The 27,684-nt window shown below is 41.1% G+C and overlaps 2 protein-coding genes across 8 annotated transcripts in view; one reads left to right on the top strand and one right to left on the bottom strand.

The window, feature by feature from the left end:
• The window catches only part of TBXAS1 (thromboxane A synthase 1), a 237,952-nt gene that overhangs the window by 63,179 nt on the left and 147,089 nt on the right, over positions 1-27,684 (top strand). For all 3 annotated transcript variants that reach the window (XM_015889542.3, XM_025172010.2, XM_025171937.2), the window contains exon 4: positions 22,007-22,059. In XM_015889542.3, the coding sequence (XP_015745028.1) occupies positions 22,007-22,059 (53 nt within the window). The remainder of the gene's footprint in view (positions 1-22,006; positions 22,060-27,684) is intronic.
• Positions 12,019-26,417, bottom strand: LOC148215964 (uncharacterized). Of its 5 annotated transcripts, none has more exons than XM_088141116.1 (6): positions 25,857-26,417; positions 22,802-23,036; positions 18,996-19,058; positions 16,597-16,772; positions 14,982-15,166; positions 12,019-12,653 (listed from the first exon to the last, which is right to left on the bottom strand). In XM_088141116.1, the coding sequence occupies exons 2-6, from the start codon at positions 22,835-22,837 to the stop codon at positions 12,646-12,648; spliced, it is 468 nt and encodes a 155-aa protein (XP_087997242.1). In that variant the 5' UTR covers positions 22,838-23,036; positions 25,857-26,417; the 3' UTR covers positions 12,019-12,645. The 5 variants fall into 5 exon arrangements, with proteins under 5 accessions (XP_087997242.1, XP_087997243.1, XP_087997239.1 ...); XM_088141117.1 differs by having other exon boundaries at positions 15,067-15,166; XM_088141113.1 differs by having other exon boundaries at positions 12,019-15,166.

Raw genomic sequence — 27,684 nt, 5'->3', positions numbered from 1 at the left:
TTTACCCAATGTCTGGACGCAGGGTAGAATAGGCTGTGACTCAACCCTACAAGACTGAGTGATCATGGATTTTTGGATTTCCAGATCTGAAGATCTTCCATCTCTAGCTCTGGATGGGGTTGCACTCCTCCAAACAAAGAGTGCAATCTAATTTTTCTAGAGTCACATCTCCTGCTTAAGGAGCAGGTGGCAGCTGTGGCTAGGAGGGCCTTTGCACAAATTTATCTTGTGTACCACTTGCACCAGTTCCTGGATCAGGAGGCTCTGCTCATGGTCACTCATACCTTAGCCACTTCCTGATTGGATTATTGCAATATACTCTACATGGGGGTGCCCTTGAAAATCATTTGGAAGCTTCAGCTGGTCCAGAATGCAGTGGTATGCATCAAGATTTGCCCATGTAACACCACTGCTGCACTAGCTGTACTGTCTTCCAGTAGGTTTCAGAGTGCAATTCAAGGTTCTGGTAATCATCTTTAAAGCCCTGGATAACACAAGGCCAGGTTAATTGCAGGATCACTTGTCTTCAGTGGTTTGTACCCACCCTACCAAATCTGGCAGTATGGACATGATCCAGGTCCCTTCTGTGAAATAGTATTCTGTAGGACTCAGGAGACATACCTTCTCTGTTGCAACACCTGCCCTTTGGGACAGTCTTCCCCCGAGATCCAGATAGCCCTGATCCTAATGGCCTTCCAGAAGGGTGTGAAGACTTGGCTTTTTCCTCAGGTGTTAGGGCCAGGATATTAGTGGGGTCCAATGTATGTGTTTGGTCCTGTGAGTTGTTTGAGACACCTTGGTTATAGTACTATAATGATTCTTAATTGTATTCTGTATTGTCCTACATTGGTTTTCATCAACATTTTTATTTTTATATATATATAAATATATATATATATATCAAATTTAGACACTGCCCATCTCATGAGGAAGGGACTCGTTTTTATGTATCGTTTGTTAGCTATCCAGAGTTACCTATTCGATATCAGTGGCTATGTACATTTTCTAAAATAAGTGAATAAATTAATGTAAAGCAAATATTCTCTAGAGGGCTGACACGTCTTTAGGGATGTGCAAAATATTTCAAATTCAAAATATTTCAACCTGAAACATTTCAGAGCTTCAAACATCCCATTGTAGAAAGTGAGGAAGATGACCTTCATGGAAATATGCAAGAACTATTACCTAAAGGGGGCTGAAATGTTTTTAAAGTCCAGAGCAACAAGATAACATTTGCTCAGGTAGATGCATCCCTAATTCACTGGAGTTTAAGAAGAGGGAGGAGGTATGGCACAAACAGACTTGCAAGATTCTGTTATAGCTACCATATTTTTCCTTCAATAAGATCCCCCCATGTACAAGATGACCCCCACTTTTCCAACCCAAAATTAAGAAATCAATATTTTAAAGATAGTGCAGAACACATTTTTATTTAGTAATGATACACTCGGTGGGAGGAGGTCCAAACCATCTCTCTGCAGCTCTATTTCCATGCTCTTTTGCATAACTGATTACATTCAATCACGAGTGAAACTGCCAATAGCTTATCTCTGCAAACAGACTTCCTCCAATTGGTTTGTTCAGCATCAGCTGACGTCAGTTACATAAGGCTCGTGATTGGAGGAAGTCTGTTTGCAGAGACAGTATGGGCAGTTTCACTCATGATTGGAGGCTCGTGATTGGAGGAAGCCTGTTTGCAGAGACAAGCTATTTCACTCGTGATTGGAGGCTAGCAATAGGAGGAAGCCTGTTTGCAGAGACAAAGTATGGGCAGTTTTGCAACTGCGCAGTTCTCTCCTCAGCTTACTTCCTTGCATAAGATGCCCTTCAATTTTTAGTGTAAGGATTTTAGAAAAAAGTATCGTCTTATAGTCGGAAAAATACGGTACTCTCAATAAAAGTAGTTTTGGCCTTCCTGTAGAGTTGATTTCCTGGTCTGGTTTACCTAGTGGGACTGACACTCATCTTGAATTCAAGGTATGAGCTCAAAAGAATTCTACAGTGGTTGAAGCAACCCATTGTGAAGTCAAAACAGATCAAATCCGTAATTTAAATGCTACTGCCCTCTCTAGTCAAGTTAGCACATGTTCTGAAATAATACTGCTTGTGAAGCAGAAAGTGAATAAACATGATTGGCCATCTGTTGAAAGGTTTTCCATAATGGGCATGCCATGATGTTGCTACTGTGGTTCCTTTTTAACATGTGGGTTGTGGAAAGAAGAGCTCATATATTACAAGAAAAAAATCTCTCTCTCTCTCTCTCTCTTTTTTTTCAATTTCTCAATGTCTGGGATTTCAAAATACAAGGTAGACCATTGTGGGGAATCAATTAATTTTGCCTCAGCATCCTTAGTAATCAGTGGCCTTGTTTGCACATAACACTAAGGCATAATGTGGTGTTTTTGCTGGCTTAGTGAGATATGTGGTTAAGGTTAAAGTTATATAGAGGTTGGGCCACTGTTCCTTGTCCAACAAATGATGGTTGACCCTAACACCTGAAGGAAAAGCCAAGTCTTCACACCCTTCTGAAGACCAATAGGGGTCAGGGCTATTTGGATCTCAGGGGGAAGGCTGTCCCAAAGGGCAGGTTAAAAAGATCTGAGTTTATTATTATGTGTGAATACAGATTGCCTCCATTGATGCCCAAGTGGATCTGGTAAGTTATGTTTGGAGTTAGAAACATAAGCATAGAATAGATTGACCCCATGAGCTTGGCCTGAGAGGGGACTGGAATCTTAATCTAACATGCATATTGATAAGAATAGTGGTTTATCTCTCATATTAATGAGATTAGGATGAAATTAGATTTATTACAGGAAACAATTAAGTACAGTGGAACTTCGAGTTACGAATTTAATCCGTTCCGTGACTCTGGTTGCAACTCGAATTGGTCGCAACACGAGGCAAATTTTCCCATAAGGTTCAATGTAATTACCGTTAATCTGTAGAAGTTTACTGTCAGCTATACAAGGTAGACCAGATTAAGAAACCAATGCCATATAAGTCAGGAGCAGTGGCTTAATGACGCTGAAAGTTGCTGGCCAGAAATGTTCGACACACAGGTTCGAGTCCAGCCTTCGCGTTAAACAGGGTGAGCTCCTATTTCCTCCCCAGTTCCTGTCAACCCAACAGGTCGAAAACTCACGTGAGTAGATAAATGGGTACTCTCACTCCGGTGGGAGGAAAAATGCTGGCGGCGCCTTGCAAAAAAGGAGTTGGGAGCAGTTGCCGGTAAGCGCGAAAAACCGTGCACGCCCGAAAAAGGGGGCGAAGCAACGGAAACCCCACCTCCTGCGCTCGCCAGCTGGGCTCTGCTCTAGGAAGGAGGCTCTGGCAAACCACTTCCGAAAAACAATTGCCTTGAAAACTGCAAAAAGGACTCGTCCAAAAAGCAGTCACTGCAGAGTCGGTAACGACTGAGCGCAGACAAAAAAAAAAAAAAATGGAAACAGAATCTTGCAAGTCTGAATGTGCTTCCTCCTCCCTTCCTGTATCTCTGTGTGAACTAGGGAACCAGCTTGTCTGAGACATTTCCTCAAGTTACTTTCTGGACCCAGGCTCAGGCCCTTTTTAGCTAACCATTGCCTTGGTAGTGGCTCTTCCTCCTGTCCTTCAAGGCCATTCCCTATTCTCGTTACATATACTTGTAACCAGTGCAGCTCACAAAACAGAGGAATGACATGAGCATAGCGAAGCCTGCCCATCACTGATGATGCCTGCCCATCACTGTCCATACCATTGCAACCTGGGCCAGCTGTAGCTTCCAAATGGTCTTCAAGAGTAGCCTCATGTAGAGTGCATTGCAGTAGTCCACCTGCAAGGTGGCCAACACACGAATGACTGGAGAGCCTCTTGGTTCATGGATGGGTGCAATTGGTGCACAAGTTTTGGGCCTAGCTCAAGAACAACAGGGAAACAGTCCAACTGAGTTCAGTTCCTTTATTGCTTACACCATATAGACAAAATCTTGCCAGACTAAATCTGTACCACTGCAGCTAGTGGATATACCCTGGGAGATTCTAGGGAGTGGCTATTCTAAACCTCTTCCATTTCCCATGTTCCTGCTCTGGGCTGCATTGTCTCTTGTCTCTCTGCTCTTCTTGGAATGCGCCCCCTCCTTCCTGAGAACCTTGCTCTCTTCTGCAGTCCACCACAACAGTATCATTCGTACCAGATGATACTTGGTACTAATTGTTGGTTAGTTGGACTATGCAAAGGCCTTCCTAGGCACAGCTGCCACCTGCTCCTTGGGCTGAGAGAGTCCAGAATGGCCCTCAGATTACACAGCAGTCTCCTACCTTTTAGGAGTAGTGCCACTCCATTCAAGACCACACGTGAAGAGTCCTCATAATTGGGAGGTCAAAACATCCACAGTCATTTAGGCTTGCTAGGCTTGAGCCTAAGCCTGCTCCTCCCCATCCAGACTCCCACAGACTCGAGGCACTGAGGCAAGATCTTGACAGCATTGCTTGGTCAGTCAAGGGTCAAATATACAGCTAAGGTGATCTGCTTCAGCAACTTCACATACTGTAGATATGAAACAGGAGGGGCAAGAATGTTGAGTCCTGTGACAAGTCAGGGGCTTTGAAAACAACCTCTCCCCTCCAAAACTGACTGGAATTGGCTATGGAGAAAGGAGAACCATCATGCCTCTCGCTCCTATTCCCCATGACTGGATCAAAAAGATACCATCATCCATGCTATTGAAAGCTGCTGAGAAGTCAAGGAGGGCCAGGAGAATTGTACTGCCTCTGTCGTGGCACTGCCATAGGTTATCGACAAGCACAACCAATGCTATCTCAGTACTGTGTCGAGGCCTGCAACTTGACTAAAAGGGAGGTTTTTTATTTCCTTTAAAGTTCTTTCAATCAATTTGTACATAAAACCTAAGTTGTGGCAAAAAGGAGTTTTATATGTGTTAATAAGGTACCTCAAACCAATCTAATAATGCTCATGGAGTAGACATGCCGTAGCTTGTATTTTTTTAAAAGAATATCTAATATGTAAATGAGGAGAGGGCAATATTTGGCCCTCCAGATGTAACTAAATTATATAGTTTATTGATCCTGTCAATATTCCAAGACTGAGTTAGAGATTACAAGAAATTAGCAAAGATAAAGGAAGGAATAGATGGCTCTCTTTTTGATGAAGAACCAAAAATAAGCCTTATATCCATGTGCTGCCCTGGTGCTATGAGAGGATTGGGATGTCTCAGTTTAGATTAACCACAGCTGAGACTGAGTGAACCTCAACTGTGGTTAAACTTAACTATGGTTGTTATAAACCTTCATCACAATCCATGATTTGAACATTGCTGATTTCAAACAAACTCTAGATTAACCATATTTTATTGGGTTCTGATGGACAAGCAGGCTTCACAGAAGAAGCAAAATCTTCTGTTTACCATGTGGTAGGATAACATACAAGCCCAATTGTGCCTTTAGAATGATAATCTGAGCAATATGTTTGCTCAGTTCACATTTATAGATTTTTTTACAATTCAAAGTCCGCTGAGTTTCTTATAGATAATGTATGGTATGAAATGTGAAATGTTACAGAATCCTTTACATGATAACACTTGGGATTTGGGCTTATAGAAGGCTACTCAGAGGACCAGTATTTTCTGCAGATTGAATCCTGATTGGCACAAATACATCCAGATGGATGTGATATTGATCTGTGGTTCTGACCATTCAGTGGACTTCTGTATTTTGTGGGAGCTATGAGTAAATTGCTATGTACCACATTAAATATATAAAAAAATTATGTTATGCATTAGCAAGCTGTTATTCATAATATAGTTTGGCAATATCTTCTTGATTCCTCCTCTTGATGTGATGCAGTTTATGATGCTGTTGTTATATGTAAATAAAAAAGGTAAATTGCTTTAATTTTCTTTTTTGCAACAACATAATTTTGAGTCAAAAATAAAAAATAAACAGGAGATTTGGGGCCTTGAAATGTATCCTAAGATAACATGCCAAATTGTAATAGTGAGAATTACTCATAAATTTATGTACTTGCATAGAACTGATGCCATGTTTTGATTATTCGAATTGAGGAAGCAACACTGTTATATTACATATTGGGGAAAGACCACAATGCTATCGTTATTCCAAAAGATTTTCTAAACACTGCTATTTGTTTAAAGATTACCCATTATTGATTGCTACTTTGAAAATGATTGAATTGGTATCTAGTAACAAGATTTATGTAGTACTATAAAAATATATTGTTAACAAATTCCAGTACAGAATAAGATTTATCAAATATACGAACAGATTTTTAGCTGATGCATGGCAAATGCTGGAGGCATTATATTGCAATCCATCTCGTCTGTTTTTACTGTATCATGACCCTGCACATTAAAATCTTTGCGGTGACAGCAATTTTTAATTGAAACAATAATTAAGAATTCCCCTTACGTAGGAAATCGTTTTGCATCATGGTTTTAGTCTACTCACTTGTCCTTCTTTCTTCCATCTGAGGACTTAGCAGCAGCAGAGTGTAATCAGAGAACCTGGTAATTAACTTATTCTTTCTGGTATACAGACAAAGAGTATGTAAAAAACTGTGGCTCTCTTCACAAAGGCAGAACCCTATAGAGGTTGGGGATACAGGGGTGCCCCTCAGGCTTCTATCCCAGATGGATTGGTGGACTGTTCCCAACATCATCCCACTTTCTGGAATATCAGTTTGTATCAGCTTTCTGTTGCAGAACCTCATTCCTAGTAGGGCTGGGACCAGACATGCCACAGTCCTACTCTGGGCTTACACGATACATGAAGAAGGCCTCTGGCATCTCAGTGTTTTTCACTACTATGTCTAACACATGTTTGGTGTGTGCATGCTTTTTAAAACAATGAAATATACAGATATATACTAAGGGTACAGATGGATTTGAAATAAGATTTTGGAATTAATTATAAGAATCCTTCCCATGGGAAAATGCTTTTGTTTTGAATTCTCTTTAAAAGAAAAAACCATGATAGGATGAGACTTCCAAGATTGGACACTAGAGGGAACCAGAAGGAACCAAAGATTACAATTGGAGAAGAGCAGTTAAATTTGACTTACTAATAAAGAAGGAAGCAAAAAATTTTAACATTAGATATATTGAAGGATATTTCTGAACAATGGACATGGAAGTTAATTTTAAGAGCATCTAACTCTATAGATAGACTGGGTTTAAAAGATGTTATGGAAGAAGAACAAGTTTTACCTGACAAGATTGAGATGGATCTGAAAGTGGATTTAAAAATGACAGGCTACAAGAATGACATGGAAAACGATGTTACACTGGACAGACAAAAAAACCCGGCCGATATCTTAATAATTAAAAGGGATATACAAATAACAAACCAAGAGAGTAACCTGGATAATTTTCCTATATTGGATTTACAAAAGAGACTTGTTAAAGCTCTGAAGAATTTTTTGAGAAAGGACAAAGAAAAAAATGAAAAGAAATCAAGTTCTAGGGCATTATTTGAAGGGACTAAGGATCAAGATTGTTAAAAGTAAAAGGAAGGAATATAAAGTTGGTTTATTTGATCAAGGTTAAAATAGATATGTTGTTATCTCTTAATGGATATGTTGTTATCTCTCAGTGGACTGTTGCTGATCAGGACTGAACGACAAGGCTTTAAGGATTTGTTATTGATAAGAGATGGGATATAGGAAAAAGAGATCATTTGTTGTTTTTTAAGAGAAGGTGATGAGTTACTAAAATTGTTTATACTTGTGATGAAGGGGAAGTAATTTCTTTATTTCTTTTCTTTTTCTTTACTATATTCTTTTTTCTGTTTTTGTTTTTTTTTCTGTACTTTCTATTTTTTTCTTTTTTTTCTTTTTGCTTTTTAAAGATTGTATTAGTTTTTATCTTTTTAATTGCAACTTTTAATAAAATTGCTATAAAAATATTTACAAGTTTGCAAGCTGGCAGGCAGGCAGCCTGTGCACACATAGATATACTGAGCCCAGGTTCTGTTCACAGCATGAAACTCCAGTAGAATTTTACTTGCCAGTTAGACTTGGGGGACAATTTTTCCTAAAGGTGTTTTCAGAGTGAGACTCAAGTGCAATCACCTGCATTTAAATAGACCTCTGAATTAGCGTGTTCTGGAGCAATTCTGGTCTATTTCCTTGACACTACACTGGCTGTGTTTGGATGTTGTACGTTAGTCTAATATCCAGAGGAATATACTGGACATTTTATTACAATTGTGCTTCGGGCAACCTATACCAATAGCAAAACGAGTCACAGAAATTTGAGGATGCTTCCAGATAGAAGGCTTCTAGCATTACCAATCAAAAGAGATTGGGCAGCTGTGTTGTCTTTCTCTTTTCAATGGATTGTATAAGGAAATGATAAAAATGAAAAAAGCAATGGCAAAAAATGGAAGCATCAGCAACTTGACTTTTGTAAAATTCCTTGAATGAGGAATTGCACAATTAATACCCTGTTTGCAGGCTTAGAGTTCAAAATTATTGAGTTGCAAAAGAGAACTGTGAGGAAACCAACCCTCCAAAATTATAACAAGATTCAAACAAACTTCAAATTGCAGGGTTGTTTTTTGGGGAGGGTGGAGTATGTGTGTTTATACACTGACTTCCAGGAATGTTCTGGTATTAAATTCCATAAATACATTTCTTCATCTGTGAAGAAGTGCTATCTTTTGCCTACCCGAAATCCACTTCATATCAACTTCATTGGATGATTCTTGACTGGGATTAGAATGATAAGGAGAGAGAGGGAGACTGACTCTCTGTATTCTTTTTTTGTAGAGCATCGACAGCTACTGTGAGATAGGATTTCTCGCATTAACTCTGAACGGTGAAGATTTGGTGACTATTTCCCAGCATGCTTTCCATCAGAGCTTCCATTTTAACATATGAAACTGATTCTAGAATTTTAAGATTTGCATAGACACACACCCACACAAACACACAGGCATACACACACGGCCCATTTACAAGAACATGCTGAACCCATGGTGAATCAGAAGGGTGTGTAGGTGATTGGAGAAAAAGAATATGCTTTGTACTAGGACCGATAGCTCTAAATTTGCTTTTCTTATTTGTGGACTGCATATCTGCTTTCATCATTTCTCAAGATGTGAACTACAGACATAGACAAAACAGGCTCTTGTGTCATGGAGGTGGACAACATCACTGCATTGTCTCAGGAGACAGGTAGTATTTCTGATCTTTGTGGATGTTGCAGTATAGTTGCTATGGTAGAAAGGCTTGCGTTTGACTTCTCAGATTATGTTGAATACATTAGGAAGACAGGGCTATCTCTGGTTACCTGAACAGTCAGCTTCTTTGTGTGACTTTATCACAATGCAGAAGATAAGGCTAATTGGCCAGTGGTATAGACCTGACGTCTTTGGAATAGCACCCTCCAGATACGTTGGAATACAGTTCCCATTGTCTAATTGTCCATGTTGGCTGCAAGTGCTGAAAATTGTAGTCCAATGCATTTGGAATGCACCAGGTTGGAGAATTTTGTTGTATTTAATTATGCAGAGCCTGGCTGAGTGTTATGCTGGGAGGCAAGTAGATGACAAAAGATTGTTGTCTTATTCCTGTTGCCTTGCAGGGCATGGGGCATCTGGCTATGCTTCAAGTTGATAAGGTTAGCTCTAGTAAATCAAAGTATCCATGAATGTGTAATTCATGCAATTCTTACTTAACCGTCTCCCAAACTTGTTGATATATTCTGGGACTACTATGATACCGAGCTTTATCTTCCTCTCAATAGCTTCTTCTATATCCCTCTGTCTGTACTTCTACTTATTCCTCCCCTCATATTGGGGCACTTACTGGAGAAATACTGCCAGTGACAATTTGCTAAGTGAAAAAATATTCTGCGAGAGATTCTTGTTATTTATACAGAGAGTTTATCATTGTGGCTATTGCATGCTTAAGAAATGCTTTCCCAAATCAAGCACTATTAGCATTACACTAGAACAGTGTTTCTCAACCTTGGTCCACACATCTTAAAGTTGCCAAGGTTGAGAAACACTGGTCTAGTGTGATGCTAATAGTGCTTGATTTGGGAAAGCATTTCTTAAGCATGCAATAGCCACAATGATCAACTCTCTATATAAATAACAAGAATCTGGCTGGGGAATGCTGGCTGAGGAATTCTGGGAGTTGAAATCTACACATCTTAAAGTTGCTAAGGTTGAGAAACACTGCACTAGAGGCTATGTAGCCTCTAGTATGTATGCCATGTAGCTCCTCTTTTGTTGTTAACCTAGCATTCCATCAGGGCTCTTGGAATTTGCTGGAGAATCTTTCCTCATGAATCTTACTTATTTAGACTCCCACTGTCTGACCTTTCATTGCCTCCCTTGGTCAGCTGATTACATTAATCTTTATGAAGTATGGTGCCCGGCCAGATGTACATATCATGCTTTGTTTCATCATGTTTTACTGATTAAGCCACAATTGGTTAGGTTCACATAGCACCTTAAGATTTACAGTATGGTTTACCGACTATAATGGCTGGGTTTTACACTAGGACCAGCCAAAATAAAATAAACCACATAATGGATTCATCCAGTGTATGAACCTATCCAGAGTCATGATAATACCTTCCATTCTTCTTCTCAGATCTGATTATGTTTGTGCACTGAAATTTGTGAAAGCAGCAGGGCAAGGATGTCAGGCTGCTGACCACTTCTTGCAGAGATCTCTGGATCGTCTTAATTATGATTCTTCCCCACAAATTCTTTCCTTTAGACAATTAGTTGCTCTCGGCTCTGAACAGTCAGCTGCATAATCATGTCTGGTAAAGAAGAAACATTTAGTTTAAGGAAGGATTTGATAAAGAAAAGCGGCATGCATTTTTGTTTAAATCATTTGTTGGCAATACTGCTTGGTTCAGGAGTGCAACAAATAACATCAGATTTCTGGTGTTCTGGCCTTTGGAAAGGACGATCAATGCCTTTCTTTCTTTCTTTCTTTCTTTCTTTCTTTCTTTCTTTCTTTCTTTCTTTCTTTCTTTTCATTCATTCATTCGCCATTGTTATTCTTTTGTCTTGTGCTGTTTTTGTGTTTTTGTATTCTTTGTTTTTAAATGTTTTAACAATTGTAAACTGCCCAGAGTCAATGGGAGTCGGGCAGCATATAAATTTAATAAATTCTTCTCCTTCTCCTTCTCATTTCTTAGCTTTCTAATAAGGTAGTATTGCTAAAGCAAAGAACATGCTTAGCTAGGAACATTGTTTTATTTGGATGGCTGTGCAGGAATGGAAGAACTGATCGGTTGTTTTCCCCAAAAGGAAAAGCCTCAGCATTCTCCAAATGTTGATCTTTGCAAAACCTTCAGCTGCCATAGCATAGAATATCCACCCAAACTCAAAATCATTCTTATAAAATAATTCTTTCTTGCTTATGATATAACCACTTGTATTTCTTTTTCCACAGCAGCTTTTTCATGTTAATGGTGTTGCCTGAATCAATATATGTCTTTGTATATTTATTGTGGCTGCATTTCTTAAATTTAGAATATTTAATCCTTTTTAAAAAATTTGAAAAGCTTAAACCAACAGATGCATGAAGTGTGAGTAGAAGTGCAATAATTTCTTATCAAAGAATTTTTTTATGCAATGTCTTAATTTGGGAATGCAGAACTCCAGTATTCTCCTCCAACTTGGTGCCCTTTCTGTGTTAGAGTTCAAATGCCATGATTCACAGCTTGTGTGACATTATGTTGGCCAAGAATTATGAGGAGTTGAAGACCAATGTATACAGAGGTCATCAAGTCAGGGAAGGTTGGAATGGAATGTTGGAACATGAGCTTTTTAAAAAATAGTTTGATTAATTACAACTATACAAATTAAGGTGAAAGTGTGGACTGAACATTTGAGGAAGAAGGAATTTCCCCTGATACAGACTACTGTCCCTTTATTTTCTCACTCCTTTTTATTTTCTTCTCTCTTTGCTTAAGATTTCCCTGAAATGAACAGTTTGAGGAAAACAATAAGATGAACCTTTGATGGTTCAGGTGTCTACAAAATGGTAGTTTCTGTGGTGTGCGAAAAAGGAGCTGATCCAAGAATCAGTAGAAAAATAGCTTTTATTTCTATTAAATTTTATAAGCAACCAGGTACCTGTCATAGATTTTTACCTGTCATAGATTTTTAATTTCTGAATCACTTCTGTCAACTTGCTTTGAGTAGATGTCAGTAGATTTTCCTTGTTACGGACATACACACATGGCTTGTTTTGATGAAGACCCCAATATGGTCATTTAGGACAGAGGCTGTTCCACCATAAACAAATTTGGCTCCTCTGATTTGATTCAAAGTGGGGAGAATAGAAAGATAAATTCTTTAACACTTGTCTGTATCTTTTCTTCATTGTCGTCATAAAAGAATACTGAAGGTCTCTCATAGCATTTGTCTCTTGGATACAGGCAGCCTTCACCACATATCTACTGTATAGTTTAATGGTGAAATTCTCATTATTTGCCAAAATAATATGACTGAGTTACTTTTTCAGGCTGACTATCTGTATGATCTGTTTTGGGAAAGTATGTAGCAGCTGTGGGAAGCTGTCCTTAATCATCATCTGTTCTCTGTCATGACATGATAGAAAAAGAGGTATGTTTGTGTAAAATCCTGAGTTTATGGTTCATGGATCTGAGGATGAAGGAGACAAGAGAAGTACATGACTTTACACTGTGGACAGTTTATTCAAAGATGAAATATGGCCAGGATGGCAAGATACCCCTGCTACAACATTTTTCTTGTAGTTATTGCCACTATAATTGAAAACTTTCTTAACTGGTTTTGCTTGGAATGTTTGAGTTGCCATTTAGAGTAGACCTAAAATATGCATGTCTTTATAGCACAATCTTGCATGTGTTAATTTAGGAGTAAGCCCCAATAAGTTCAGTGGGGCTTGTTCCCAGATAAATAGGCTTAGAATTTCAGCCTGAGGTAAAATACTATAGGCCACAATAGCTGTTGATTGTATACTTTGTCAGACAAAGCAAATGCAAATCGAGGGCAAAAAGCATGCTACTGCATCAAAATACCATCCTTTTTCATTTTCTATAAAGATCTTCATAAGGAGCAAAATAATTTGCTTGGTTTTAGTCAAGGTAATTTTTTAAAATTGTCTAATGAGAATGCATTGTGCTAATGTTCATATGTGGATTCAATTAGCATTTAGTTAATTAGCCTTTACAAATGAGGATTAACTTAATTACATAACACTAACCTCTCAATAACTCTAAAGGGTAGAAAGGCTGTTTTTATTAAATTCAGAAGGCCTATATGTGTGTGTTAAAATCTGAAATGGCACACACATAAATTAAAGAATATTGCCCACAGAGGATGGCTATTAGAGATGATGATGAAAGGAAGCAAACTGTGTACATGACTTAAAAAAAAAAAGATGGCATAGATAGAATTTTATGCACATGTGGCCAGTAGCTACTTATTTCTGCTTTATGGAGAAAGAATGTATTTGAAAGGATGGATATCAGATATTATTTTTTGGCAATGTACAATATTTGAGGGGTCATTGACTCACAGGGTTTGGTCTTGTGACTTACTGGCATCTTTTGGGAACAATATGTTAATATGTATAAATAGATTTGGGGAGAAATCTACTTATTACATTAAAAAAAACCTGACATTTTTGAGGAACTTTGGCTATGTTGGGCATGGGCAAAGAGATTTATTTTGAGAAATAGGAAAAGTAATATTATTCCAGATATTAAGGGCTGGGTTCAGGAAATTTGTAATGTAACCATTTTTGAAATTTTGAAATGGATAGATTTTCTACCAATCAAAAGATGATGTGTTTCCCTTTGGCATAGATTTTATGATATTTCACAACACTATTATTTTTTTCTTTCAAATTAGAAATTTCCATACAGTATTAGATATATATATGGTATGCTTAGATTGTGTCTCCTTTTCTTTTTCTTTTTCTCTTTCTCTTTTATTTGTTATTATTTGTTAGTTGGTCTTTTCATTTTTGGGGTATTTTTGTATACTCTTTTTAAAAATATATATATTTATTTATTTATTAAATTTTCAACCACCCATCTCCCCCCAATGGGGGAACTCTGGGCGACTCACAACAAACATTAAAAACATAAATATGTATAAATATATAAAACATTAGTTAAAAACATTACTAAAAAGGAGAAGGAAAGTCTAAGAAGATAAAAAATCTGAGGCTGAAGACAGAAGCCCTCTATGGGGCTAGCCATCCCCAGGCTTGAGGTATTCCCTCCCCACCCCAGGCCAGGTGGCAGAACCAGGTCTTCAAAGCCTTACGGAAGGCCAGGAGTGAGGGGGCCAATCGCACCTCCGGGGGCTGAATGTTCCAAAGAGCGGGGGCTACCGCAGAGAAGGCCTGCCTTCTGGACCCCGCTAATCGAAGTTCTTTCACTGAGGGGGTCCGAAGCATGCCCTCTCTGTGTGATCGGGTTGGACAGGTTGAAGTCATAGGGGAGAGGCGGTCCCTTAGGTAACCTGGTCCCATGCCATGTAGGGCTTTAAAGGTGATAACCAACACCTTGAATTGGACCCGGAAGCAAACCGGCACCCAATGCAGCTTGCAGAGCAGAGGCGTTACATGGGCCCTCCTTGGGGCTCCAACAATAGCTCGCACGGCTGCATTCTGGACCAGCTGTAGCTTCCGGATACTCTTCAAGGGTAGCTCCATGTAGAGTGCATTGCAGTAGTCTATCTGGGAGATAACAAGGGCATGAGTGACTGTTCGAAGGGCATCCCTATCCAGGAAAGGGTGTAACTGATGCACAACCCAAAGTTGTGCAAAGGCCCTCCTTTCCACGGCTACCACCTGCTCTTCAAGCAGGAGCCGTGAGTCTAGGAGGACCCCCAGATTATGCACTGGGTCTGTCTGGGGCAGTGCCACCCCATCTAGCACCAAAGATGACAAAATCCCCGATACAGAGGAGCCATTAACCCATAGCCACTCCATCTTACCAGGGTTCAGCCGAAGCCTGTTGTTCCCCATCCAGACCCTTACAGCCTCCAGGCACCGCAAAAGGGTGGCCACGGCATCACTTACTTCATCAGGGATGGAGATGTATAGCTGTGTATTGTCAGCATACTGATGATACCTCATCCCATGATGACGGATGATCTCGCCCAGCGGTTTCATGTAGATGCTGAAAAGGAGTGGAGAGAGAACTGAGCCCTGTGGCACCCCACAAAGGAGGGGCCAAGGATGGGACCTCTCGCTCCCTATCACCACCGATTGGGATCAGCCATGGAGAAAGGAGGCGAACCAGCACAAGACCTCCCACCCCCAATTCCCTGAGCTGTCCCAACAGGATACCATGGTTGACGGTATCAAAAGCTGCTGAGAGATCAAGGAGAGCAAGGATGGTCGCACTTCCACCATCCCACTCCTGCCAGAGGTCATCCATAAGTGCAACCAATGCCGTTTCCGTTCCATATCCGGGCCGGAAACCTGACTGGAAGGGATCCAGATAATCCGTTTCCTCCAAAACCCTTTGGAGCTGTGATGCCACCACTTTCTCAACTATCTTCCCCAGAAAGGGGAGGTGGGAGACTGGACGAAAATTGTCCAGCACAGTAGGATCCAGGGAGGGTTTCTTGAGGAGGGGGTGCACCAATGCCTCCTTAAAAGCAGCTGGAAACACTCCCTCCTGCAAGGATGTAGTAACCATCGCCTGGATCCAACCACATGTCACCTCCCGAGCAGCTTTCACCAGCCAGGAGGGACATGGGTCAAGATGGCAAGTGTTGGCCTTCACAGTCCCCAGGATCCTGTCCACTTCCTCAGGAGCAACAGGGTCAAACCGTTCCCAGATAACTGGGTAAGAAGAGTCCCCTGGAGACCCTGCCCCATGCTTGGAGTCTAACTTGGAATGAATCCGAGCGACTTTGTCCTGCAGATGCTCTGAAAATTCCTCTGCACGACCCTGAAAATGAACCCCCACATCCCCCTTACCAAGGAGGGACCTAGTGAAGGATCACTAGGTCCCTCCTTGGTAAGGGGGATGTGGGGGTTCATTTAGGAAAACAGGGCTGCCGGGCGGCATTCTGCAGACGCGATAAGGGCGGAGAAGTAGTGACGCTTCGCCGCTCTTATTGCCACAAGATAGGCCTTGATAGCAGCTCTAACCTGTGTTCGGTCGGATTCGGTCTTTGTTTTCCTCCAGTGGTGCTCTAGATGTCTCTTAACCCTCTTCAGCACCCTCAACTCCTCCATGAACCACGGGGAGTGTCAGGGCCGATGTGGCAAGAGAGGTTGCATAGGCACGATCCTGTCCAAGGCCCTGGCCGCCTCCCTATTCCAGGCAGCAGCCAAGGCCTCTGCTGGACCGTGCAGCAGATCCATGGGAATATCCCCCAGCTCCTTCTGAAACCCTGACGGGTCCATAAGGCACCAGGGGGCGGACCAATCGCATGGTATAATAAATGTATAATAAAATAAAGAAAATTAAAGAAAAAAGACACCTATTTCTGCTTTATGGAGGTTGACTTAATTGAAGGACTAACAGCTTATGTCTTGGAAATGGTCTGCGTGCATGTACAAGTATGTATGCGATGTGTCTATTACAGTATTTACCATTGGCATGCCAGTGTGATATCTTTACATGCCTGTAACGTAGCATGCTTCTGATCAGCGTTCTGCCCTCCAGCCATTTCATACAAGCACTTTTCCAGGCATTTGGCATTTTGTGACGATTGAGCATGTGTAGTCCTCACTGGGCATTTTGACTTCCTGTCCTTTCCTAGGGCTTCCTAAAAATAATATCAGAAAAAAGCCTTAAAGCCTTGGTACATTTCGGTTTTCACAAGCCCCATTTTTGCTATATAACTACAGTATCTCAACAATATTCAGCAACTCAGTTTGCTATTAGAAGAAATAATTCTGCACTATTTTTGTCTGCTTATCTAAGCAGGTGTGTGATAGAGTTTCTTGGTCAAGAAACTCCAAGGACCCCTTGATGTCCCCACTTTGGCTACAGGAACTGCACAACCCAGGAAATGGTTCATTATTGATTTGGCATTGATTTGTCTGATTCTGTACCAGACATCAGGGTGGTTCAGTTCATACCTGCAAGAGAGGCCAGTGGCAGGGTGCTTGGGTAGATCTGCTGGGTGGGAGAGATTGCTATTGCTATCCAGTAGCGACCCAGTGATTGCCATTGCTATCCAGCAACATCTGTCACTAAAGATGATGGACTCACATTGCTTAATAATTGGGCTGCAGTGCTGAAAGTCATTGGTAGGTTCTTGACAACTTGCAGTAGGATGATAATGAATAATCCCACAATAGTATGTATAATTAGGGTGAATATTTCACACTATAGGGAAGCTGTTAGCCCTATGATGAGTATAGTGTGTCTATCAGACTTAAAGATGTAAAAATATTGCTACAACTTTTTAATTAACCTTGGCCATGGCAAAGCCCATATATATAATAATTTATTTAGTCAATGACCAGCAAAAATTAAAAAAAATACAACATCAAAGTAAAATCAAATAGATGAGATAAAGTACTAGCATAACAAAGATAAAATTACACATAAAAATGTGACATACACTGCTATAATGGTGCATTAATGACCTGTGCAACTATAAATCTAAAATATTACGGACTATGAAGTAAAATATATATAACCTAAAAACAAGATAGCTCGTATGTGTTAAACCTAAAGTGATAAATAAAACTGAAGTGATTATTTCTGTAACCATTTATGCCTTATTTTCATTGTAGCAATGCAGAATTTGGCAACCGCACAGGTGATAAAGGGTTTTGAATCTTCTAGAAGATGGTTCACAGAGAAGTTGTCTGGCCTTCCTGGAAATTTACATATTAGGGGCAGAATATAAGCAGACCTGATATCCCTGTAGAGTTTACAATGTCGTAATACATGCAAAATGGTTTCAATCTCCTTGTCGCCACAGGGGCGGGTACGCTCGGTTAATGGGGTTTTGGAGTATCTGCCTTGCAGCAGTGCGGATGGTAAGATGTTATGCCTGGCTTTGAAAAATGCTATTCTCAGTGTGGGGAAAGTTCGATTTTGTAGATATCTTGCTGGTTCCCCAGTGCCCTTATTTATCCAATTTCTGCCATGTTGGGACAGCCTATTAACTTCAGCCTGAAACTCCTTATTGTTTGAGAGAGCAGTTGTTTTGCTTGGTCATACCCTAAAGAAATTATGGGTACAGAAAGCCCATATAATGCCAACTTCTGCTTTACGGCCTGTTTCCAGGGAGAAGGAAAATTGTCTATTAAAACTAAAGGGGTCAGTCCAACTGCAAAGAATTGTATTTTCAGCCAGAGGTTTATCCTCCTCCTCCAAGCCCTTACTTGGATTGCAGGCATTCCTGTCTCAAGCCTTAACTTGGTGTTTCCTGTTCCATTGGGTGCAGCGAGGATTAATCTCAGAAATGTTTGCACTGTTTCCAGTGCATCCTTCTTCACATAAGTTCCTACTTGTGCCTCATAAAGGATTTGGGCCAGTGGTTTGGCCTCAAAAAGTGTTAATGCCACAGGGATGAATTGTCCTCTGCTTGTATAAAACAAGCGCTTAATAGCACTTGTAGACCTAAGAGCTAGCTGCACTACGTGATTCTGGTGCACGTTCCAGGTGCCTTTAGAGTGGAAAACCACCCCAAGATATTTAAATGCAGTAACCTGCTCTAATTTGTGCCCTTTGACTCTCCAGGATTGTTGCGTGGCTCTCTTAGCAAAGACCAGAATTGTAGATTTATCAAAATTAAGAACCAGCTGGTTTTGTCTGCAGTACCAAAATATTGCTGCTATTGCTCTTTTCAGTCCTATAGGGGTTTGTGAAATTATGGTGGCATCATCAGTGTAGAGGATTATAAGGATTTTGTGCCCTGCTAGTTTAGGTGCATGGAAGTTTGGATTATGAAGCAGGTTCACCATTGAACTGACGTATAAGAGGGGGGGCAAGAATAACACCCTTGTCGCACTCCTTTCTGAATACTTACTGTGCCAGAGAGGGACACTTGGGGATTGCACCTCACTCTTAAGGTGGTGTTGAAGTATAATTTCTATATCAGAAAGAGGAGGTACCTGTCAGTAGTTGTGCTTTTTAATTTTTCCCAAAGGACATTCCTGGAAATTAAGTCAGCTGAGTCATGTTTAATATCTAGAAAGCCCACGGGTTGTCTTTGTCTTTCTAACTCCTGGATTGTCTTTGAATCAGACTGCTCCATATGCTGATCCAGCCATTTTATATGGCTCCAGAGTTCCACAGACATAGAAGTCGGATCTTATAGAACGTGGCTGAATTACTTTCACTGTGACCACAAGACAAAGAAGAAAAACTGATGAACAACCAGTTTTTTGACTAGACCTGTCTGGATCCTCATTTAAACCAGTCATTGCACTTGGGTGAAAAATAGCTAACCATGCAAGTCTTTGCATTTTTCACACTGAAGTTTTAATACCGTTTGAGCTTCTATCATGCATTGTTTATGTGAATGTGGATGCTTAAAAAAGGCATTAATGAATTAAATGTATATCCCGCCCAGTGTAACGTTTCTTCCTAACAAGTTCAGTCAGCCGGAATCACATGCTAAACAAATACCTGGTTCTAATGGAGCTCCCAGACTAGGTTTATGTGGTTTGTATTGCCAAGTTGGCTGTTTTTCACGTAGAAAGACTTGATCCACACGTTGTGATTCACTTAGTTCTGATGTTTGCGACAGAGTTTCTTTAAGTAGAGAACTACAGAATCATTAAATCATTAAAGGGAAACTGGTTTTTGTAGTCTTCCAAAAACTATCAGTGGTGCAAGCCTCTTTGGGATATATTAACTGCTCAGTGTTGGAACTGACCTGAGATGTTATAGTTTCATTTGACCTCACTCTTAATTGATGTGTTTACCACAAAGTTGTCAATGTATCATAAAGCTACTGCATGAAGTCAGTTGTTGGCATCTTTGTGCAAGCAAGGATTATTCACAGTGTGAAAATCAGATACTGTGCTGTATATAAAATACATTCCAAACGGTGGTATTAGCCTGAAGATTGTGACAAGGAAGATGGGTCATCCTCAGATACAAACTCCGTAATCTGTTTGCAATGTCTAGGCTAAGAAGATGAATGGCTGGTATTACTCCTGTATTTAAGATCAAGTTATCCCCATCACAGCTTTATATTTTCCATGTCATCATAGGCATGTATGAGAACCAGGGGCTCTTCCTGCGCTGTATAAAGCCAATTTTTAAATCATGGCAGCTGATTCTCTGTTTCAGTATGGTATTAGAAAACATTTATTTAGAAAGCATCTATCTTACTTTCCTTGCAAAAATCCATGTTTATACTGAAAAACAAATGCATCCTAATGCAACAAAATGATCCTTTGGTAAATCAATTCATTTGAAATTCTTTGCTGATGTTCAGCATTATCAGCCTAATGTTGCTTTGGGTTTGAGTGACTCTGCCACTGCCTTATTAGCTATCCTTTACTGCTTTTGGAAATTCATTCTCCATGACAATTTCATCTGAATATTTTGGGTTATATTGGAAATTACACATGTTATGAGAAACACTAAGTGCTCCTGGAAAATAAATGGCAGCAGATAAATGAAGTATATCAGTGTTTCTTAAACACCGTTACTCTAAAGGACTCTTTTGCTGGCTCTTTTGACAACCAGTAAATGTTATGTTGGAAGATAGCTGCAAAGACGCTTCCTTCAGTGCTTTTTACTCTGTATCTAGATTCTTTACATTTGGTTTCATTCATCATACTTGCACTGTTTGATTTTTCTACTGCAGCTGCTTGGCACTCTTGAAGATGCAAGCCACACTTTTCTGTTTAGACATTTATTTCTATCAACATTCCTCTAGGTGGGCACCTTAAGCTATGTGTGTGTGCCAACTACCAGAATCCTTAGCATTTGGTTATGTTGGCTTGGAATTCTGGGAGTTGATACCCATGCTTCTGTGGGATGCTCATGTTGGGGAAGGCTGGTTTGCACTAAAAGACAATTTGCTTTGCGCAATCATCACAAAATAGAAACTTTAAAATAAAGTCTCATTTATCATTTTAATTATTGTCTCTAGGGTACCAGGGATCAGTGGTTTTTAATTTTGAGAGTCTGATGTTTAATTATTCTTCAAAATTTTGGCCAGTTAGTAAGAGGCTGATTCTAGAAAACAAGGATGTCAAAAACATTAAATACAAGTTCCAACTAGAAGTTATCTGATATAACAACTTAATTAAAGAAATATATGTCACATCACGTTCAGAAACCTAGCATAATAGATCGTAAAACAATTGCCAATAAATGTGTGACTCTGAAACAAATCATACCTCTGTACCATACAGTGAGCCTCAGCTTTAAAGAACACCCATATTCAAGGAATACTCTAAAACAGAAAACATTCTATGTGTATTCTTTGGGTAAGGATAGAAAAAAAAACCCTCAATGGCCTTTAATAAAGTATTTAATCCTTCTCATTTGAAATGGATAGATTGCTTTGCATTGTTAGGAAGTAAAGGCTGCTATTTTTAATGTTTCAGAAGGTGGAAATGTCTTTAGTGAAATGCTTGTAGGAAGGTGTGCAGGTTATTTGTCAAGTCAACAAGTCATTATTGAAAAACTAATTACTGACTTCATTTTTGATGGACAGAAACCAGAAAGAAAGTATATCCCACCTCTTCCTTACTGGAAAAGCATAAAATCGGGTAGGCAAAAATGTGGACAGAGTTGCCTGATTGCAGAAGGTACTTAAGACATTGCTTAGAGCAGCAGTAGGTCATCTAAAGGGTTCCTCTTGAAGCTTCATGGACAGTCATGGAATTCACCAACTTAATGTGGCTCCATATCTGGGTGGTCCATGCAATCTAACAAGATGGGGGAACATTTTTGTCAATTGCTTTTTAAGCACGTAACAGTTTTGGTTTGGATGATAGTCAAATGATAGAGAGTTCAGTGCTGGTAATTCAAAGAACTGGCTATAATTTCTGTCATCTTTTTATGTTCATGCAGGGTTTTTGGGAGAACCATAACAAGCTGATCAGCGAATATGGACCTTCTTGTGGGTAAGTTGTTCTGGCTTTTTGTTTTTCCTTTTTACTTCCTGGCTTAGGGTGTGAAACTGCTTGTGAATTTTGACATACGCTCAGCCTCCAATCATCCCTCACCTAGTATCCTTTAGGTATATTGAATTAGAATTCCCATCATTCTCATTGAGGTTGTTATAAATTGGATCCAGTTGTTTATTTATGTGTTTGCTTTATTCAGTTTATAGGGCAGCCCATCTTGCACAAGTGATTCTGGACAGCAAGCAAAGGTTAAAAACATCAATATAATTAGAAAAATGGCAGCACACAACAGAGAAAATGTTTAAAAGATAGCCAAGAATAAACATCCATATTAATAACAATAACTCATCTGACCTCCTAACCCCTCATGCCTAGACAATCAGCTAGGTCTTAAGGGCCCTCCAAAAGACCAGCAGGGCCAATCTAATTTGTGGGGGAATGGTATTCCAAAGGGCAGGTGGAGCAACAGAAAAGGCAGGCTTCCTGGGTCCCACCAGATGACATTCTTTTATAGATGGAACCCAGAGTATGCCCCTCCTTCCCGTTCATCTGGAAGACATTGATGTTTCTTACTGAGGACATAAATTTGCAAATTAGGGTTTGCAGCAAGGTGATATGGCATAATACTTGGGATTATTAAGGAAGCTTTAAATCTAGACAGTTACAAAATCAAGGTAATCACCCACAACAAAATGTAATATGAGAGGGATAATATTGTTATCTATAGAGATGTGCTCACCAGTTCAGAAACAGGCCTGTTCGATGCAGAATGCATGTCTGGGACTCCTTGAATCACCTCCAGCTCAAAGGATTTACTTTTGGAGACCACTAAACACCATGGTGTTGAGGGTAAACTGAATGTACTGGGGTTCTCCAAAATATTCTGTGATCAAATCAGTGAGTCTTGCACATCCCTCATTATCTATAATATTGCTTGCCCTCAGACAAAGGAAGTAGAGTTTGATGGTCTGGGGCTGAGAAAAAGAGAGAAAAAGAAGTTTCTTTAATAATATTATAACTATGTTTTAACTATATTTTTTATTGTAATCTCTGAGATTCACACATATGACTTATGCACCAAAGAAGCTCCACCTTCCATGTATATCACACATTTTGTTTTTATTGTATTTTAATATTTATTGCTGTTTTATTGTGAACCACCCAGAGTCACTTTTTGTGAGATGGGTGGTATCTAAATTTGAAATATAAATAAATAAAAATAAATAAAATTTAAAGTACAGTTTGCTTTGATCATCGCCACAGCAATAGCATGTTCATTCTCTGAGCTTGTGATTATATTAGAATGTATTTGATTTGTTCAACAATTTTATTTTAATTTCTTACTTCTCTGTCTGAAGAATCCTGGATAACCCCATTCCTCAGACTTCCTATTTGGGTGAACACAAACTTTGTCTTTTCAGTTTTGTGGAAGGTCATGCAACAGATTCTTGTAAGCACTGCCAAATGTTTACTAAACAGGCTTATCACAGTGGTTCATCCTGTTGTGAGCCACTGTTTGAACAGCAGACTCTGAAGTCATTGTAGAACTCCAGAACTCCTAACATGTCCCAGTGTATTTACCTCTGAGTCTCCTGTTGGAAATTGCTCCCATGCCACTGACCGTGGTATCTTTCTAAACCCTTTGCAAGGTTAACAGTGGTTCCATTCCTTCCTGAGTGGGTGGTACCAGTTGATACTTTAATTTATTCAATTTAGACACTGTTCAACTCCAACTGGCTCTGGGTGATGTACAATAAAACCAACAATACAATAATTAGAATAAAGGAGTAAACAACAAAAACCTAAGGTGAATCTGGCAAACACACACACACACACACACAATTCAGCAGGTGCCCCAGCCACCCTAAATCTAGGCCAGGGAGAACAGCCACGTCTTTAAGGCTTTCCACAGTGCCAGGAGGGTGAGAGCTACATGGATATCAGGGGGAAATCTCATTCTAGAGGGCAATTGCCGTGACAGAACAGGCATGCTTCCTGAACCCTGATAAATGTCATTGTTTAATTGAAGGAACCTGGAATGTGCCAACTATGTCATATCAAACTAGCCAGGCTGATACCACAGGACATAGGTGGTCCTTCAAATAACCAGGCCCTATGCCATATAAGGCTTCAGAAGTAACAAGTGCAGTTTGTGAAGCAGGGGTGTCACAAGGGCATGCCGAGGCAAGCCCATCACTGCCTGCACTGCTGCCTGGGTGGTCTTCAAGGGCAGCACGTTCTAATAGATGAGCTGTGAGGTGACTAGGGCATGAGTGACTGACTGAAAGGTCTCCCAAGGCCTTCCTAGGCACAACTGCCACCTGCTCATTGAGCAGGAGCTATAAGTCCAGGGGTACCCGTAGATTGTGCACCATTGTTGAATGGAGAAGTGCAACTCCATTCAAGGTCAAGGATGGAATATCCCTGGATCTAGGTAGCCCCAACAACCACAGCTACTCAGTTGGAGAGCTGGAGATGATTCTTCCTCATTCAAAACTGTACAGCTTCCAGGCACTGTAATAGAACCTCAACAGCCTCACTCGGCCACCCTGGGGTCAAAAGATATAATTGATACTGGTGATACTGAACCCCAAAGCAGTGGATGACTCACTCAGCAGTTTCATGTAGATGTTGAATAAAAGGACAGAGTTAAACCCTGTGGCATCCCACAAAGGAAGGGCCTGGGGAATGACCTCTTCCCCGCAACCAACACCAACTGAAACCAGCCCTGGAGGAAGGAAGAGAACCACCATAGAATGTTGCCCTCTATCTCCAACCTCTAGAGCTGGCCTAGAAGGATACCATAAACAGTACTGGAAGCTGTGAGAAATCAAGGAGCACAAGGGTTCTCATCAACTGCAGACCAATGAGCTTCTCAACAACCTGCCCTCAAAGAGGCTGACACCACAGCATGGATCCAACCACAGGCTACTTTCACAACCCAGGAGGGGGCCGGGTCAGGTAGCACAGAGGACTGTCATTTCCTTATGACCGATTCAAACTCATCCCAGATTGTACCACAAAGCCAGGCCCCAGTCAGAGTCCAAGTTGGAGCAGATCAGTAACTTCATCTGCCAGATCGCCTGAATATTCTGCACAGTAGCCCTGTAGATGAACTTTAGGGCCCTTTCTGCTCAGCACGGACCAAATCACCCTAAATAGGACTGCTTGGGTGGCTATCAGCAGGCACAATAAGGGCAGAGAAATATTGACATTTTGCCACCCTTATTACAAGGTAATCCCTAATATGGACCCCTTATCTGTGTTTGGTCAGACTTGCTTGGAGTCTTCCTCCAATGATGCTTCAGGCATCTCTTCTGGCACTTCGTGTCCCAGAGCTCAGTAAACTGACCTGCATCCTGCCACAGCTCACAGGTAGAGGCCACAAAGGGGTGGTACAATCCAGAGCCCCAGCCACCTGCCTGTTCCAGGCAGCAATGAACTGCCCACAAAATCCTCAGAAAAAAACCCAGGCTCTCTCTGGAACTCACTGAATCTATCAGTCACCTGGGACAGGATGATCAAATGGCCCTCTCTTTCTGCAGGGAGGGTTGACACCAGTGAGCCAAAGAGAGTGATCTGTTCCCAGCAATGGGCTTAGGTTAGTCTTCCACCACCAGATCATGTCCCAACCACCTGTGTCCTGTCCCAGGCCGCACATACACACACAAAAAAAGGAGCGCGGTTGCAAAGCTTTACTTTTGTTCTTGCAAATTACAAGCAGCAGCAGCAGGCAGGAGGTGTGATCAATCACATGCACAGTTCAAACAGACCCAAATCTCTTGGAAGCTTGCCTGTAAGGGATTTCCAGTAGTCCAAGCCCAAAGCAGCAGGCAGAAACTTTGTCAGGGCCCAGACCAAGATCTCAGCATCATGGGTAGGCTTCAGCTGGTCCAGGTCCAAAATAGCAGAGTTTCTTTAGGCGTAAATGAGTAGAATAAGCAGAGTGGTTTTTCCCCAACAAAGCAAGCTAGGCTAGCAGTTGTTCCTAAACAGGGCTATGCCAATGAAGTCTGTCAAACCCAGGAATGCCCCTGAATGCAAGGAGACATGCTGAATGCTGTTGCTCTGCTTTTATTGGACATGGTGCTGTCTGGGCAGTCTTTCCAGCTCCAATTTCTCATCTTCTGGGAGCAGGCACAGCTGCTCCTGGTGATTGCCGGGTGGATTAGCTTCAGGTGATTAAGTGCTTGAAGTTTCCTCAGGCTGTGACCCAGCTCTCTCCTGGAGCAGGGTCCTCTGTGTCAGACTCCTCTGAGTTGGAGCTGAACATGACACCCTGAGACAAAAAACAGATATAATGTGCACTCATTGGTATGTGTTGGACTGTTGATAACGTGGGACAGACTCCTGAGCTGCCCCAGACTCAATGGCACTAGGTGGCAGATTGGAATCCCAGAGCATTAATAGCCTTGGGCTCTCTATTGCCAGCCCAATGACAGAATCCAGAAGCTCAGGCAGGGACGATGCTGGACAGCAGAAGGGCAGTACACCAGCAGCATTTCCAATTGTTCCCTTAAGCCCAACTTCAACCAGAGTGCCTCACTGCTGGTTATCTGCAGAGGAGAACTCTGAAAGCCTGTAATGAATGAGAGATAACAACAGCCACTCCTCCTCCCCTTCCCTGGGATCTCAGCTGGTGCAAAACCTGAAACCTGAAGGATGGAACGCCCTCTTCTGGGCTCAGCCAGGTCTCAGTTAAACAAACTAAGTCAGCTCCCTCATTCACAATAAGATCATGAATGAGGGCAGCTTTGTTACACCCCAACCTGGCATTGAAGAGCCCAGGGTCACCAAAGATCCAAAAACCATGGGCGGAGAGTTGAAGCCAAGAGCCAGACATATGACTGCTTTCAAGGAGTGGCCCAATGTCCTCTAGTGTGGCCCACCCCCAGCTTTCTGCCACACCCCCCTCTGCCCATCATCATCATGATGGTCCTGCCTGCCCTCTCAGCTACCCTCTTTACAGTCGCACCCCCATCTCAGGCCAAGGCACACATGCACACCCATCATATACAAACCCAATGCCCCAACACCCACCCCACCCACAGGGAACTCAACCACCCCAGCTGTACCTGCCTAAGTACTCAGCAGTCTCAGGGAAAGAGCATCCAGGTCCCACCCCTATAAATGGGGAAGATCACAAACCGAGGGCTGCATATGTCCTACTTTCACACCTGCTGTGGTGCCACAAACTCCAAGTGCAGTTCATTGTCTAAGGTCCCTCCCCCTAATGCTATGATAGAGAGGTGGAACTGGTGGCAGCTCTGTTGTGGAATGCCTTGGGGCTTGGTGCTCTGCCTCTCTTTTTAACATCTATATGTTAACTTTTTAACATCTGTATGAAACTATGCAGATGCAACTGGTAACTTTCTACATCCTCAGAATGTCCCTTTAAGACTTCTCACATTCATTCCCATCTTTGATCGTATTGCTCAAAGATTGCTACTTTTTCCATAATCAGAAACAAGACCTCTGTCTGAAGATGTAACATGTTACAACTTTCATTGATTCTGGGGTCTGCTCCATTCATCATCATTTAGTAGGGGATTACTGTTTCCCTCATGTCTCCTCAATTTGGCCAAACGATCCGTCCCTTTTGCCACCCAATGTTCAGGTAGG

The sequence above is a fragment of the Python bivittatus genome, unplaced genomic scaffold, assembly GCF_059951505.1.
Source record: "Python bivittatus isolate LINGU-HERP-01145 unplaced genomic scaffold, Pbiv_v1 ctg000330_np1212, whole genome shotgun sequence".
In the NCBI taxonomy this organism is placed as follows: domain Eukaryota; kingdom Metazoa; phylum Chordata; class Lepidosauria; order Squamata; family Pythonidae; genus Python; species Python bivittatus.
The sequence above is the reverse complement of the archived record's forward strand: the minus strand, read 5'-3'. Positions and strand labels throughout refer to the sequence as shown.

What these genes read in the sequence shown, in the direction of transcription:
- LOC148215964 (XM_088141113.1), bottom strand. Translation starts at nt 22,837, where the DNA reads ATGCATTCTGCATCGAACAGGCCTGTTTCTGAACTG. An exon ending in ACAGGCCTGTTTCTGAACTG is followed by an intron (nt 19,059 to 22,801) that starts GTGAGCACATCT and finishes TTTCTGATATAG; the next exon opens with AAATTATACTTCAACACCAC. An exon ending in ATCACACTGGCATGCCAATG is followed by an intron (nt 15,167 to 16,596) that starts GTAAATACTGTA and finishes ACTCCTTTTCAG; the next exon opens with CATCTACATGAAACCGCTGG.